General features: G+C 45.9%; 1 protein-coding gene across 2 annotated transcripts in view; it reads right to left on the bottom strand.

The window, feature by feature from the left end:
- PADI2 (peptidyl arginine deiminase 2) overlaps positions 1-17,527 on the bottom strand; it is a 651,199-nt gene that overhangs the window by 43,709 nt on the left and 589,963 nt on the right. For both annotated transcript variants that reach the window (XM_049772007.1, XM_049772006.1), the window contains exons 3-4: positions 9,813-9,996; positions 7,826-7,898 (exon numbers count right to left, since the gene is read on the bottom strand). In XM_049772007.1, the coding sequence (XP_049627964.1) occupies positions 7,826-7,898; positions 9,813-9,996 (257 nt within the window). The remainder of the gene's footprint in view (positions 1-7,825; positions 7,899-9,812; positions 9,997-17,527) is intronic.

Below are 17,527 nucleotides of genomic sequence, written 5' to 3'. Positions count from 1 at the left end.
ACTGCACTATTGCTCTGGTCCCTCCAACCCATATTTCTTAAATTACAAATTCATTGCTCATTAAGGTGCTCTGTAAGGTATCCCTTCCCCCAATGCCTTAAGCTTAAAAAAGAAGGCAGAGAGCCAGAGAGGAAGCAGCAAGATAGGTTGCTTGACATAGAAAGCTTAGCAGAGAAAAACATGTGAGGAAATGCTCATGGCTGATAGGACCAGAAAATAGAGTGAGCTGACTCCAATGAAACTTTAACTGACTGTCTGTGAATTAATTTCTTTGCTGTACAATTGGATAGCCACTTGCAAAAAATTAAACTTAGACCCCCAGCTAACATCATGTACAAAGGTAAAATCCAAATGGATTAAAGACCTCGATATCTGCCCCAAAACCATAAGATATATAGAACAGCACATAGGCAAAACACTACAGGACATTACAGGCATCTTCAAGGAGGAAACTGCACTCTCCAAGCAAGTGAAAGCAGAGATTAACAGATGGGAATATATTAAGCTGAGAAGCTTCTGCACCTCAAAGGAAATAGTGCCCAAGATACAAGAGCCACCCACTGAGTGGGAGAAACTATTCACCCAATACCCATCAGATAAGGGGCTAATCTCCAAAATATACAAGGCACTGACAGAACTTTACAAGAAAAAAACATCTAACCCCATCAAAAAATGGGGAGAAGAAATGAACAGACACTTTGACAAAGAAGAAATACGCATGGCCAAAAGACACATGAAAAAATGTTCCACATCACTAATCATCAGGGAGATGCAAATAAAACAACGATGAGATACCACCTCACACCCCAGAGAATGGCACACATCACAAAGAATGAGAATAAACAGTGTTGGCGGGGATGTGGAGAGAAAGGAACCCTTATCCACTGCTGGTGGGAATGCTGTCTAGTTCAACCTTTATGGAAAGCGATATGGAGATTCCTCCAAAAACTGGAAATCGAGCTCCCATACGATCCAGCTATACCACTCCTAGGAATATACCCTAGGAACACAAAAATGCAATACAAAAACCCCTTCCTTACACCTATATTCATTGCAGCTCTATTTACCATAGCAAGACTCTGGAAACAACCAAGATGCCCTTCAACAGACGAATGGCTAAAGAAACTGTGGTACATATACACAATGGAATATTATGCAGCTGTCAGGAGAGATGAAGTCATGAAATTTTCCTATACATGGATGTACATGGAATCTATTATGCTGAGTGAAATAAGTCAGAGAGAGAGAGAAAAACGCAGAATGGTCTCACTCATCTATGGGTTTTAAGAAAAATGAAAGACACCCTGGTAATAATAATTTTCAGACACAAAAGAGAAAAGAGCTGGAAGTTCCAGCTCACCTCAGGAAGCTCACCACAAAGAGTGATGAGTTTAGTTAGAGAAATAACTACATTTTGAACTGTCCTAATATTGAGAATGTATGAGGGAAATGTAGAGCCTGTTTAGGGTACAGGCGGGGGTTGGGTGGGGAGGAGGGAGATTTGGGACTTGGGTGATGGGAATGTTGCACTGGTGATGGGTGGTGTTCCTTTTATGACTGAAACCCAAACACAATCATGTATGTAATCAAGGTGTTTAAATAAAAAAAATTATGCATTAAAAAAAAAAATAAAATCAAAGAAAGCAAAAAAAAAAAAAAAAAATTTCTTTGCTGTTACCTTGCAATCTTCAGATCTGCTGACGAATGGGCTAGAGGCGCTGTGCCGAGGGAGGCCTCTCCAAACACGTGGATTTTATATTTCATATTTTATATTTAAATCAACAGTGCTCAAGGGTTACTCCCTGCTTTATGCTCAGGCTTTGCTCCCAGCTAAGTGCTCAGGTCATTTGTGGTACTGGGCATGAAACCTGGTAGTCCAATTTATGAAGCCTGTACTCCAGTCCTTTGCTCAAAGGACTTTGACTCTTTTCAGCTGTGTGTGTGTGTGTGTGTGTGTGTGTGTGTGTGTGTGTGTGTGTGTGTGTGTTGGTGGTGGTACTCAGTGGTAACTTCTGGCTCTGCTCACGAATCATTCCTGGTGAGTTCAGAAACCATATGGGATGCTGGGAATTGAACTTGGGTCAAGCACATGCAATACAAATTCCCTCTCTGCTGTGCTATCACTCTGGCCTAACTTTTTATTTTCCAACTTTTTAATCAATATAATATTTGTACAAATAAATATGTAAGGAAAAAGAATCAAGTAATGCCAGCCATCATGGAAAACTCTTTCCTCTCATGCTTAAGGCTATTTTTATAATATTGAAGAATATACTTCTGCTGTCTTGACTGGTTACTTTAATTTCCCTGGCTTCCTATTATGAAGGAGGGGTGTTGATGACATCATTGAGCTACCTAATCACCAGCCTCTCAACTTCCACAGAACTCCAGGATCTCTCCTTTCTAATCTATGATTCACTTCCCTATCTGTACTCCCATAGAGCACCCCTCCAGCAATAGGCTGACCCCTTGCTGAGCACTATTGCTGAATGGACTTTTTTCAGGGTTCACTGTCCCTCAGTTTTGGAGTATGGTCCTTGTAGGAACAGACAGCAGGGCTGGCAGGACCTGTCTCCCAGTAGCTAGAGGACAACAGTCCAACTTAGGCTCCCTGGGTGCCATGGCACATTCCCCCAGGGCTCCAGTCTTACCTCAGCTCTCTGGAGCAGTACCAGGGTATCAAGTGGCCCCAGGGGAGTGGGGATGATGATTGGGAAATGTCACTGGGACCGAGTTCCAGCAAGGCAGAGCTCTGATGGGGCTAGAGTGATAGTACAGTGGGGAGGGCGCTGTCTTGCATGTGGCTGATCTGGGTTTGATCTCTGGCATCCCCTATGGGGATTAAACACTGCCAGAGGTCAGAGCCTGGACATCATTGGGTGGGATCTCCCCACCCTTCTAAAAAAAATCCCAAGACAGATCCCAAAGCTTTAGCATCTCTGCATTGACAAGCTGTAGAACCCTTCTGTCCTCGGAGGCTCAGAGGACAGCCTGGCAGCAGAGAGAGAAAGGACAGCATTGTGGGCAACTGGCCGAGCTCTGAGGACAGGGAGAGGAGGGACATCCTTGGGTGCCAACAAGATCAAGGTTGACTATGTGTGGTGCCACCTCCACAGCTAAGCAGGTGCACTGTGCCTCCCTCCCACCTCTCCAACAATCCTCTAGCTTATTGACTTTGTCAGTAAGTCCTAATGGCAGTCTCAATGGTCTGCAAATCTGAAGTGAGACAGAGGGACATCCCATGGTACCCAGCTATCATGAGGGCCACACAGCCAGTCCAAACCAGGCAGAGCTCTGACCCAGAGCCAGGGCCCTCTTGAATAAGGGTACCCCAAGTTTGATCCTAAATCCGATGAGATTGAGGGGCAGGGAGCTTCTCCCATTTTCCCCAGGGCACCCTTCAATGGGGCAACACTTCAGAAAAGAAAGAGAAAACTGTCACACAGAAAACTGTCACTGTCCATGCCAGCAAGGTGCCCAACTACTTCATCAACACTGTGCCTGTCTGTACTCTGCATTCCATTTAACAGAGGAGGAAATTGAGGCTCAAAGCATGGAGTTATCAATGGGGCTGCAGGGTGCTGAGCCAGAAGCTGACTTCTGTCCTACTCTGACATAGGGTGCCTATCACTCCATCTATACTCAAATGCAACTGGCTGACAGGGACTCATAGCTGAGCCTAGGGGTAGCCTCAACCCCATAGGGGCCATGACCCTACAGTGTGGGGGTTGAAAAATTACTCAGAATGGGGGACTCAGGGGCTGGTGGGGGGGATTCCTGAGGAAAAAAAGGCTTGGCAGCTACAGATAAACCAAGCAAACGAGTTTTTCTGATAGAACAGGAAATACAAGCTCAGTGAATGCATTTTTTTTAAGTTTTATTTTTGCTCTGCAAGTGGCTCCTTTTAGGCTATGATTAGGTCTACATGCTTTTTCAGTGTTAAAAAGTTAAAGGAATGGGTGGGTAGTTTAAAGTCTAGATTGCACACATTGCAATGGAAGCCTGGGTTTATTCTCAGCACCTCATGGTCTCCAAAGCACTGCCAGGAGTGACCCCTGAATACCTAGCTAGGAAGCAGACCATGAGAACAACTGGTATTACCCAAAATCAAAGTTCAAATGATGGTGATAATTGATCACAAGTAATTTTATTTTACTTTGGGGCTGCATTCAGAGTTTACTCCTGGCTTGTGCTTAGGAATCACTCCTGAGAGGGCTCCAAAAACCAAATGCAGGGTCAAACTTTGTGTCAGCTGCATGCAAGGCAAGTGCCTTACCCCTGCACTACCTCTCCAACGAATTATTTTTATTAATGTATGTTTTTTTTTTTTTTTTTGCCAAACATCAGAGATGCCCATGCTATTTTTTTTTTTTTTTGTGGGGATGGGGTAGGTCAAATATATGTTTTACTGGTCTGTAGAATCTTAACTAGAATCTGTAGACTTAAATAAATAATTATTCAACAAAAACACAGAAGGATACGTTTGGGACCTGACAGCTGGCTCAAAGGGCTGGAGCTCAGATTTTGCATGTGGGAAACCTGCAAACCCTGTGCTCAGGGATCACTTATGGAAGGGTTTGGGAAACCATATGGGATGCTGGGGATCGAACCTCAGTCACCCATGTACAAGGCAAACATTGTATTCTCTGGACAATCTCTCCAAGCTCCATTATCTGGTAATCTTTTTGAGTCCTGGTCTGCTGCCCTTCCTGGAGCTTCCTTTAGGCATAACTTCAGCCTTCTAGTAGAGGGAGCCCAGATCTACTGCTCTCAGAGCACAGTTTTGGCTTCTGTTGGCTTTGCCTGCATGGAGGAAGTTTCTTTCATTCATGGTGAGGTCATCCGTTTGGGTGATTTGACGGGCCTCTGGCTGCTGCCCTTCCTGCTCTGCCCTCAGGTGTCCCTGTGTCCGCAGGGTTGGGTTTCCGGTCATTTGAGACAACCTGGGGGCGTTGGTGTGCATGTGAAGTTGCCCTTGTGCCAGCCCTCTCAGGAAGCATTACTTATCCTTTCTCATGACCCCTAAAAGGTTTTCCTGAGGATCCTTCCCCATGGCTGGACACCCCTTCCCTGCAGAACAGACAGGGGAGCTAGCTGCAGGTCTGATCGGGAGTAAGTTAAGAAACAGAACAGTGGCACTTTCGTTTGCTTGCTAAAAGCATAGGAAGAGGGAGGGCTGACTTGGGAACCCTGGCTTTCTGGGGGCATTCAGGACTCCCAGAGACTGTGAGACTATGAGGTAACTGAAGTGCCTATGCATCCCACATACCACATTCCAGGTGTGAGACCTCAGGTGAGGTTTAGTTTGTTTTGTTTTTTAGGAGCCTTGGTTTTCCCATCTGAAATGGCGATGATGGGGCAAGAGAGATAGCACAGTGGTAAGGCATTTACCTTGCACGTAGTTGACCCCAGTTTGTTTCCCGGTGTCCCATGTGGTCCCCCAGCCTGCCAGGGGTGATTTCTGAGTGCAGAGCCAGGCATGGCCCCTGAGCACCATTGGGTATGGTCCCCAAACCAATCAATCAAGTTAAAAACAAATGAAAATGGTGATGATGATGATCTTAGGAGAATTATGAATTAGGATCTTGAAAATAATGCATCTAGTGCTGGAGCCTGGCATACTGCTGGCACTCGTTCAAGGCTTCTGTTTCCTTCCACCTCCTCCTTGTATTGCCCAGCCTGGAGGAAGTAGCCAATGGATGGAAGATATTGATGTAGGCAGTGGTTCTGCTGGTGGGACCTTGGTTATGAAGGGCAGGAGCCATAAATGAAAACTGACATGCAGGACTTGGCTTTCCTGTCCCAGCCCCAGGTTCAAGACTAAAGACAATTCAGCCTGATTTAAGATCAGCCTGAAACTAACTTTAGACTGATCTAGCCTCACCTCATAGGCTATAGCCACCCCTTCAGGAGATAGTTTTGCAGAACAGAGTCCTAACAAGACTCAGAATTAGACCTGGAAGTTCATCAGTAGCTAGTCTTCTAGTCTTAGAGCTCAGGCAGCATGGGAAAAACTTCCAATGGTTCACTTTACTATTGTCTTCTACAGATTTCTTCTCTGTGATGTAAAGACAAACCCTGGTGAAGATTGGGACACTTCTTTGATTTCTTTTTCTGTTTTGTTTTTATTTTGGGGCTGTACCCAGCTTACTTCTTGCTCTCTGCCCAGGGATCATTCCTCAGCCTGAGAATATCTGCTCTCTGCAAATTTGTGCATGGGTTCCTGCTCCCATCGTGTAGTCAGCCTGTTTAGTGAGGCTGGCAGGATGTGTTTGCTGCTTCTATTAGCTTCATGATTTTTTTTTTATGGTTCTGATGTTTGTTTTGGGGCAATGCTCAGCTGTATTCAGACCTTACTCCTGACTCTGTGCTCAGGAATCAGTCCTGGTGGGTTCAGAGAACCAGATGAGATGATGGGGATGAAACCGGAGTTGGTCACGTGCAAGGTGAACACCCTACTGACTGTACTGTCACTCTGGGCCTTCTGTGATGCTTTTTAAAGTGTTCAATATGGTTGGTCCACAACAATGGGTAAGTATCTTAATCTTCTATAAAGCAGCTCCAGTGATTTTTAGCTAAGGCTGACAGGCACTCCTTCTGAAAAGTGCTTTGGTTAAGAAAAAAATAGAGTCCCATATTTTTCTGGGCCTATACAAACAACGGCGATTGCCACTGTCAAACCTATACTATTATTTTTTTTAACCCTTATCCTTTAGGAAAAGAAAAAAACAATTTACTGAACTTAAAAACAAATAACTGTAATAGAATGCCTGTCTCAAATACAGGCAGGCATTGGGATGGGAGGAGGGGGGTATTGGGAGGGGGGAACATTATACTGGTGAAGGGGTGTGTTCTGTTTGTTGACTGTAACCCAACTATAATCATGCTACTTAAATAAAAATATATTTAAAATATGAATAAATAAATATTTTCTATCATTTCAGTAACTCTTTTCTCTTGTGATGGCCATGATATTATTTTAAAAACACTTCTACCAAAATTGGATTTTATCAAAAAGTTTCACTGTCAATTGCAACAGAAGAAAAATATGGATTGAGCGCAAATAATTGCATATTTTTGTTCTGGAAAGAAACAGCATTCTTGTGTAACTTTTTAGTATGATGTAGCCATAGAAGTGGGAGATTTATGAAGAAAAATATAAAGTATGAGATAATCCTTCTGTATTAAGAAAAGGCACAATTTCTTGACTTATAAAGTATCTATGAAGGAATAAAAATTTATATTACCAAAAAAAATAGAGTAATATAAAGTCATACCTCAATTGGAGAAGAATGGAGAGACTAAAGGTTCAGGGACCACATCTGGGCCCCTTGATGAACTAGCTGAACATCTGTCTCTTAGCCTGGCAGAGGTGTCTGTACCTTGTAGGTCTCCTGGCAGAGGACAGCCCTAAGTTCTGGATTCAGCCCACTGCTGAGTTCTTGTGTTACTCTGAAGGACTGTAAACTTATTGCCCGGGAATGTCACTGGGAGCATTTGGATTAGGTGAGTTGTGGCCTGGATGCATCTCGGTGCCCAAAGGGAGAATAAGGAAAATGTGGTCAAGGGCAGAGTAGCAGGAGGGCTTTGTCTTTCCTCAGAGGGAACCCACCTATTTATTATTTCTCTATGATCCACAGAGTTTGCATAGGGAACTCTGGGATTAGGTAGCATTGTCAACCAAGACACCTGCTCTTGCCAGGCAGAGGATCTAGGCACTTGAAACCTCTTTCCCGAATTATTCAGAAGAAGCTCCAATACTAGATCTGTAATATTGGAAACAGTCCCTGGAGAAATATCATCAGCTTTAGTCACCCCAACTTACCAATGGCCGTGAGGAAGAGTCCAGACCGGTCAATGGGGGTATTGCCTTCCTTCACATAGTAGCTGACAGTCACCTTGGTGGGGAGAGATCAGAGATCACAGATCAGACTAGGAAAAACTGCACTGATCACCTTCTGCCTCACATCTGCCAGTTACACCTATTGGATTGGTAGGACTCTTTTTCTAGATTAGGAGCTAGAAAGGGACTCCCTTTTAGGGTACACTGACCTACTATCCAAAATGAGGCAGAAGGAAGGGAGAAAAGAAGGAAGGAACGAAGAGAAAGAGAGAAAGAGAAGGAAAGGAAGAGAAGAAAAGAAATAGAAATAAAGTTTTAAAATAGTCTCCTCTAGAGCCAGAGAGATAGTACAATGGGTAGGGCATTTGCCTTGAACGTGGCTGATCCGATCTCAATCTCCACCATCCTAGATAGTCCCCTGAGCACTGCCAGGAGTGATACATGAGTACAGAGACAGGAGTAAGCCCTAAGCATCTCAGGTATGGCCCAAAAACAAAACAAAAAAAGAAATTAATGCCAACAACTGTTAGAGGGCATGGAGGGAGAAATAAGTTGGGAATTCATAATTGAATTAGTCTCCATGTATAAAGCCAAGCAATATGATTCTAATATAGCAAAGTCTTGTGAATAGTTAGACTATCAAAGACTATCAAAAATTTATCATTGTTTAATATGAGGAACTGGGAAAGTCTGGAGGAGGCTATTTATTTATTTTTGTGCTATGCTTAGTCATGCTCAGGGGTTACTCCTGGGTCTGCACTCAGGGATCACTCCTGGTAGGCTTGGGGGATCAGATGGGGTGTGGGGATTAAACTTGGGTCAGCCACATGCAAGACAAGTGTCCGAACTGCTGTATTATCTCTCAGGCCCTAGAGGAGACTTTTAAAACCTCATTCCTATTTCTTTACTTCTTTCCCTCCCTTCCTCCCTTCCCTCCCTCCCTCTTTTCCTTTCTTTCCTCCCTCCCTCCCTCCCTTCCTCCCTTCCCTCCCTCCCTCCCTTCCTTCCTTCCCTCCTTCCCTCCTTCCCCCCTTCCCTCCCTCCCTCCTTCCCCCTTCCCTCCCTCCCTCCTTCCCCCCTTCCCTCCCTCCCTCCTTCCTCCCTTCCCTCCCTCCCTCCTTCCCCCCTTCCCTCCCTCCCTCCTTCCCCCCTTCCCTCCCTCCCTCCTTCCTCCCTTCCCTCCCTCCCTCCTTCCTCCCTTCCCTCCCTCCCTCCTTCCCCCTTCCCTCCCTTCCTCCTTCCCCCTTCCCTCCCTCCCTCCCTCCTTCCTTCCTTCCTTCCCTCCCTCCTTCCTTCCGTCCTTCCTTCCTTCCTTCCGTCCTTCCTTCCTTCCTTCCGTCCTTCCTTCCTTCCTTCCTTCCTTCTTCCCTTCCTCCTTTCCTCCCTCCCTCCCTCCTCCTTTCCTCCCTCCCTCCCTTCCTTCCTTCTTCCCTCCCTCCCTCCCTTCCTTCTTCCCTCCCCCCTCCCTCCCTCCCTCCCTCCCTCCCTCCCTCCCTTCCTTCCTTCCTTCCTTCCTTCCTTCCTTCCTTCCTTCCTTCCTTCCTTCCTTCCTTCCTTCCTTCCTTCCTTCCTTCCTTCCTTCCTTCCTTCCTTCCTTCCTTCCTTCGTCTCTCTCTCTCCCTCTCTCTCTTTCAGCTTAATTGGGGTTTACTCTTGGCTCTGTAGTCAGTAATCACTCCTGGTAAGCTTGGTGGATCATATGGTATACCAGGAATTGAACCTGGGTTGGCCATGTGCAAGGCAAGTACCCTATCCACTGTACTCAGGCCCCTCACTGCCATTTTTTGTTTCAGTATCAGTATAACTTGGCTTACTTACATTCAAGTATTCCGTTTGTCTCTTAAATGAGGTGCATGACCCTGGCTCTTGATTTCCAGTTTTTACTGAAAAGCACTGACCAACTTGCCTCTGTAACCTTCTCTGACTCCTACATGCCCCCCCCCCAGGTGCTTGTCCCCCACCACAGTACCTTATCGCTGCTGGCCTCAGTGCTGGCCTGGCTCATAGTGAGTCTCAGTGTAGTGTTGGGGGAGAGAGGCCATCGCTGCTTGCCATTGGTGGTCACCTCTTCTGCCTCTCCATCGCACACCACCGCCACCTGCACACCCTCTGAGTACTTCAGGCTGAATGTCTCGGCGCCTGCAGGGGCTGCACTGGAGGGAGAGAGGCAGGTGGTCACAGAAATCTCTGGGGCAGGGAAGACAAGGGGTGTTGGGAGGAGACTCATGGAGAAGCAAATGTGCAGAGCCTCTCAGCTCATCCAGTTTGGGAGACCCCAGAGTGCTGCAATCACTTGGTAACACAGAATTCACCTTTTCCTCCCACATTTGGTGATCCTCAAGGGCTACTACCACCTTAGTGCTTGAGGGTCAATCCAAGCAGTTTTGAGGATCCTGAGGTTCCAGGGATAGAACAGGGGTCCCCTGCATGCAAACCAAGAGTTCACTAGTTCTTTGAGTAGTTCACTAATTCTATCTCTTCAGCCCTGATAGCACTTGTTAAAGCACAGGTTCCTGGGGCCAGAGCGGTGGTGCAAGCGGTAGGACATTTGCCTTGCATGCGCTAACCTAGGACAGATTGCGTTTCAATCCCCTGGCATCTCATATGGTTCCCCAAGCCAGGAGTGATTTCTGAGTGCGTAGCCAGGATTAACCCCTGAGCATCACCAGGTGTGCCCCCCCCCAAAAAAAAAACCCAAAACAAAAACCAACAAAAAATCCACACAGATTCCTGAACTGGAGAGATACCCAATAGACTGAAAGTATGTTCAGCCTGCAGAAAGTCTGGGTTCGATTCTTGGCACTGCACAGCTCCCCAAACATTGCCAGGAACCAACTTCAAGCCTGAAGTTGGGAGTGGCCCCTGAGCACCAATGGAATAAGTCCAGATGACAATGTAGATTCCTTGTGCCAATCTTCTTCCAACTGAACCAGGACATTTGTGGATGTGCCACAAACAGAAGGTCAGATGCAGGAGCTCACATATATGAGGCAGAGCTATACTCTGAGCCCTGTCTTTGGGCTCAGGGTCTGAATTACTTTTTTATATTTTTTTCATTTTTTTTTTTGGTTTGTTTTGGGTCACAGCTGGTGGCGCTCAGGCCTTACTCCTGGTTTTGTGCTCCAGGATTACTCCTGGCTCTGCACTCAGGGATTACTCTTGTTAGGCATGGAGGACCATATGAGTGCTAGATTGAACCCAGGCTGAACCTGGTTGGTCTTGTGTAAGGCAAGTGCCTTATGAACTGTTGTTCTTTTTTGTTTTTTTGTTTTTTCTTTTCCTTTATTATGGGGTGGGTTTGGGCCACACCCAGCTGTACTCAGGGGTTATTCCTGGTTCTGCATTTAGAAATTATTCCTGGCAGGCTTGGAGGACCCTATGGGATTCTGGGGATTGAACTGGGTCATCTTCATGCAGGATAAAAGTGCTACCCTTTGTGTTATTGCTCTGAATCCATGTTTCTATTTTCTTTTCCTCCTCCTCCCTTCTTCTGTGACTTGGAATTTCTCTTTTGAGAGCTATTCCCCGAGTTTCGGAGGTAGTTTTTTATTAAAAGGAAAATGCTTAAAATTTTTTTTTGGTATGTGTGTGTGTGTGTGTGTGTGTGTGTGTGTGTGTGTGTGTGTGAGAGAGAGAGAGAGAGAGAGAGAGAGAGAGAGAGAGAGAGAGAGAGAGAGAGAGAGAGAGAGAGAGAGAGAGAGAGAGAGTCATCTGTGCTCAGGGCATATTTCTGGCTCAGTGCTTGGGACTGTTTCCGGCAATGCCTGAGAGGCCATGTAGTCCTGCAGTTCAAATCCAGGACCTCACATATCATATGCAAGTCGAGTGCTCTGTTGCTGAGCCACGTACCTGGCCTAAGTTGGGAATACTTGAAAAGGCATTAAGAATTCAGGATATACCTCTCCCAACACTAATGGAAATGCGCTTTGGGAGGAGGGCGGGCCGTTTTAGTAGTGGATTATGTTGGGACAGTCACTGGAATTTTTTTCTCCTTGTTTTCCTATTGATAGTATTGCATGCATATATAAATAATATATATATATTTATATATCCATAACATCCATCTTGTATTGTGACCTTGATACCACCCTACAAATCTCATTTCTAATATTTTACTGCCTCAGTCCCAACCCTTATTTCCCCCTATCTTCTCAGTAGGTGCAGCTCATGACATGAAGCTCACCACATAGAGTGATGAGTGCAGTTAAAGAAATAACTACACTGAAAACTATCATAACAATGTGAATAAATGAGGGAAAAAGAAAGCCTGTCTCAAGTACAGGTGTGGGTGGGGTGGGGAGTAGATAGATCTGGGAAATTGGTTGTGGGAATCCTGCACTGGTGAAGGGGGGGGTATTCTTTACATGACTGTAATCATACAACTACAATTATATTTGTAATCATGGTGTTTAAATAAAGATAATTTATAAAAAAAAAGAGAACTCAGGATAGGGGCCAGAGAGATAGCATGGAGGTAAGGTGTTTGCCTTTCATGCAGAAGGTCAGTGGTTCGAATCCCGGCATCCCATTTGGTCCTCTGAGCCTGCTGGGTGCAATTTCTAAGCGTAGAGCCAGGAGGAAGCCCTGAGGCTGCTGGGTGTGACCCCAAAAAGCAAAGAAACAAAAAACAAAAAACAAAAAAAGAATTTAGGGTAGAGGCCAGAGAGATAGCATGGAGGTAATGTGTTTGCCTTGCATGCAAAAGGTCAGTGGTTCAAATCCTGGCATCCCATATGGTCCCCTGAGCCTGCCGGGGGTGATTTCTGAGTGTAGAGCCTGGAGGAAGCCCTGAGTGCTGCCAGGTGTGACCCAAAAAAAACAAAAAATAAAACAACAACAACAAAAAAAGAATTCAGGGTAGGGGCCAGAGAGATAGCATGGAGGTAATGCGTTTGCCTTGCATGCAAAAGGTCGGTGGTTTGAATCCCAGAATCCCATATGGTCCTCTGAGCCTGCCGGGGGAGATTTCTGAGCATAGAGCCAGGAGGAAGCCCTGAGGCTGCCAGGTGTGGCCCCAAAAAACAAAAAAAACAGAAAACAAAACAAAAAGAAAGAATTCAGGGTAGGGGCTAGAGAGATAGCATGGAGGTAATGTATTTGCCTTGCATGCAAAAGGTCGGTGGTTTGAATCCCGGCATCCCATATGGTCCCCTGAGCTTGCTGGGGGGTGAGGGGGCTTTTTCTAAACATAGAGCCAGGAGGAAGCCCTGAACGCTGCCAGGTGCGATTTCTGAGCATAGACCCTTGAGCATTGCCGAGTGTAACCCAAAACCAAAAAAAAAAAAAAATAGAATTCAGGGTAGGGGGGCCGGAACGGTGGCTCAAGCCATAAGGCATCTGCCTTGCATGTGCTAGCCTAGGACAGACCACGGTTCGATTCCCCCCTCCCACCGGCATCCATACATATGGTCCCCAAGCCAAGAGCGATTTCTGAGCACATAGCCAGGGATAACCCCTGAGCATATTGGCCCCAAATAAACCAAATTAAAAATAAGTTTTCAGGGTAGGAAGGAATTTGGTTTAATCTGGGTTGCATAGGAACTACATCTTTTTGCATCTTCCCTAAACTCATTAGTTGAAACTCCAGCTATCAAATGGAGGACTGAAGAGATGATAGTACAGTGAGTAGGGCATTTGTCTTCCACGCTACATACCCAGATTCAATCTCCAGCATCCCATATGGTTCCATGAGAATCACCAGGATTAATTTCTGAGTGCAGAGCCAGGAATAATCCCTGAGCACTACTGGATATGGCCCTAACATCAAAACAAACCAAAACCCAAATGGGATTCTATTTAGAGCTAAGGCTTTTAAGAGAGACTTAAGGTTAGAATGAAGTCAGGCAGGATCATTTGGTTTCTGAGAAGAAGAAGAAGACACCATTCTCACTCTCAGAGCCGTGAGTAAGGCTCCATGAACACTCAGTGGGATGGCGGCTGCCATCCCACTGGGTTAGGAGGAAAGTCCTCTGTAGAACCTACCATGCTGACACCCCTGCCTCAGACTTCCAGCTTCCTGAACTGGGAGGAAGCAATTTCTGCTCCTAAGCCATCTAGACTTGGGTAGTTTGTTATGGTAGCTTAAGTTGCAGGTCACTAGCTTAGAAGAAACCCATGGGAAGGTCAGGGAGACAGGGGGTGTCTGTGGGAGTGAAGGAGGCCAGGACTGACACTTCACTCAATTTAGTTCTTCTGGTCTGAAGGTTTCTAAAGGCCAAAGAGAGCTCAGAAGGATTTAGGAGGGATTCTCATGGGATTAGAGATTAAGACGTTGGTACGAGTGCCTGCCTCAAAGGCAGAGATGTTATTTTGGGGACCTGTAATCTTGGGATCTGAAAGGCTTTCAATGCTGCTTGGACATCAGATTCAAGGCACTGTCTAAATGTTCAGATTTTGGAGCTGGAGCAATGGTACAGTTGGTAGGGTCACACCTACCTGACCTGGGTTTGATTTCTGCCATCCTATATCCCCAAGCACCCCCAGGGGTTATCCCTGAGTGCAGAGTCAAGAGTAAGCCTTAAGCACTGCCAAGAGTGATTCCTGCGTGTAAAACTAGGAGTAATCTCTGAACATTGCTGGGTGTGGCACCTAAACCACCACCACCAAAAAAAAAAAAAGCTCAGATTTCTTTGTTTTTCCTGCTACTGATTTGAGAATCCCATCCTGAAATATCAGGCTGTTATCATGGTGTGTGGCAGGAGGGAATGCAGATTTATGGTTATGAGAGCTTTTGATCTTTGGCACCAATAGGCACCATCCATGGCCCAGCAGTTGGAAACCATGGCATTAAGCAGTAACTCCCTCTCTGTGGATCAGCAGGAGCCGGGGACTCCTGGTTCTTGGGGCTTGGCAGCAGCATTTCCTGGAGTGCTGGTCAGGACCTATATGGCAGGATGGCTTTGCAGAGTTCCAGATTTAGAAGATCTGCTGTGGAACCCGAGAATCTGCATTTTATTAGCGTTCTGAGGGGTGTGCTTTAACTCCTGTGAATAGATTCCCTAGTCTGTGGACCCCGATTCATGTCAGTGATCCATTCAGTGAGAACAATTAGTTCTTCTCTGTCCTGTACTTTTTGCATCCCTGTTCAAATTCTCTGGGCCTAAATCCTGCAACTATGACCACTCTTTCCCTGTCAAGATCACTTGCAGTTTTTAGAATACCTTACCTCACCTTCCTGCCCAAGTAACCCCATGATGCACCTAAAAAAATAAGAGGGTCCCAAAAAGCAAGGGAGGGAGGGAGAGAAAGAAAGAAAGAAAGAGAGAGGGAGAGAGAGAGAGAGAGAGAGAGAGAGAGAGAGAGAGAGCTGAGTGCCTTGCATGTGGCTGAACCTGTTTTTATTCTGACACTATGAGGCATCATTCCTCAGCAGAGACAGAAAGAACCCCTAGGACTGTCAAGTGTGGCCCTAAGCCCAAAGCACATTTTGTACATGTGTATACATACATGTTCCCCAAGACTGCTACAGAGGCATTCCTCTGAGGGCTTCACTGGTCCCTCTGCCCAGTGTCCTCTTCAATAAGCTTTACTCTGCTCTTGTCTAAATATATCTTTTTGGTAAATTCTTTTACCAGCCCATGCTTGAGCCTCTTAGAGTCTGGTTCCAGGGGAAACCTGAATCCCCCTTTCTTTCCTGAAATGAGGGGTGCTGCTGGTGCCGGGGCTGTCCTTTGAGAGCTCCAGGTTTAAGATGGGCAGTGAAGCTTGGGCTGGTGGAATCTGTCAGTCTCGATACCCCAGGCCAGACAGGGCTCAGACACGGGAGGGAGAGAATTGACAAGTATCATGTAACCCAAGCCCAGAGCTGGCTATGAAACTTGCTGCTTTGTCTAAGACCTCTGGTCCAGTATGAGGATACCTAGCTGATCTGAGCTTGCACACGTGGCCTCAGCTGCTGCCCTGGGCTCTGTCCATACCTCCCATCAGGAGGGGCAGGTCCGGGCACAACCTCAACATTAGGGGTACATATGCTGATGTTGGATCCAGCCCAATTTTACCACTGACTCATCAAGGGGACTTCAAAAGGGCCCCTTGCACCTTCTGAGGGTGCATCTGCTGACCCTACGATTTAGGGTGACTGACTGCCCCATGGGGTCCCTGGGCCTTTGATCTCTCTCATTCCTTTTGCTTTAGTTAGGTTGTCAGGCCTGAGATCAGGGTATGGCTCTGCCATGGGGCTGGCCTTGAAGAACATGAAGTTTAATGGGATACAGCTTTAGAATGCCAGCCAGCATTCTGAGCCAGAGGGTAGGGACACAGAACACTTTCAAGTGGACAGAATCTTTTTTTAGGCCAGAGTGCTCAGTGGTTACTCCTGGCTCTGTCCTCAGTAATTACTCCTGGCAATGCATGGAAGAATGCTGGGGATTTAACTTGGGTCATCCATCAGCAAGACAAATGCAGTACTATAGCTCTAGGCTCTCAAGTGGCACAGAATTTTAAACAAGAAGTTGAAGAGAAGGCTTATTTATGTGTGTCTTAAATATTTCACCTTACATAGCAATTCATCAAGGCTGGTCAGTGATGGCACTGATTAAGATCTCTGTCAAAAATGAAGTGAAAAGGAAATTGTAAGCCCATGGAAAGAATTTTTTTTTTTTGAAATTGCTAGTTTCAAAGCATGTAAGGGCTTGTCCTCCTGCTCAGACTTTTCAGAACTTTTTTGTTTGTTTTGTGGTACCAGGAATAGAACCTGGGACCTCATGCTTGCAAGGCTTCAGCTTTGGCCACAGATCTACATCCCTGCCCTTAGAGAAACGTTAGGTTGAGGGGCCAGATATATAATATAGTGGGGTAAGCACTTGCCTTGTTCGTGGTCAACCCAGGTTCAATCCCTGGTACCACTATGGTCCCCTGAAAACATTCAGGAGCAATTTCTAAGTATCACCAGGCATGGTAAAGTATTTTGAGTATGGTCCCCAACTCAATTTTTTTTTCCTGTTGAGAATAGCACAGGTGGAATATTTTGCTTTTCTCAGTCCTGTGCTCAGGGTTGCTCACAGTGGTGCTTCAGGGGGATTACTCAGTGTGGGAGATGGAGCCAGAGGCTCAAGTATGCAACACACTGTACTAACCTTTCAGCTCACTTTCCAGCCCTGGAATGCAGATTTGGTAAAAAAAAAAAAAAAAGTGTGAAAAACTGGGTGCTCAGCCTGGAGAGTGAAAAGCATACTCCTAGGCATGTCCTGGTTTTGCCTATTAACTTGTTGGGTGACAGTGGACATGCATTTCTTCTTCAGTTTCAAGTGTGAAGTCAGAGGAGGCTGGGGTCTTGAGAGCTCAGGGAGAAACAGACCCCAAAGAAATGAAAAGCTGACCTAAGAATTAAAAACCAGGAAGAACTGTCCTTATCATATCTTTCCCACTACGAGCTCAAGACTGAAACCTTTGTTTATACTTACAGAGAAGTTGGAGAAAGCTTGGGTGACGAGCTCAGGAGGGAATTTATGAATCACTGGGTTTCCAGGAACCTAAGATACCCCCTGCTTCCTAAAAATGAGCTGTCCTGTTCTCTTTACCTATAAAAACTGCATTTTGGTCGCCAGAGCGATAGTACAATTGGTAGGGCATTTGCCTTGCATGTGGCCTACTTGGGCTAGATCCCCTGCTTCCCATATGTTCTCCCAAGCTCTGCAGGAATAACCCCTGAGTGCAGAGCCAGGAGAAACCCTGCACCGCTGGATG

The sequence above is a fragment of the Suncus etruscus genome, chromosome 4, assembly GCF_024139225.1.
Source record: "Suncus etruscus isolate mSunEtr1 chromosome 4, mSunEtr1.pri.cur, whole genome shotgun sequence".
Lineage (NCBI taxonomy): Eukaryota > Metazoa > Chordata > Mammalia > Eulipotyphla > Soricidae > Suncus > Suncus etruscus.
The sequence above is the reverse complement of the archived record's forward strand: the minus strand, read 5'-3'. Positions and strand labels throughout refer to the sequence as shown.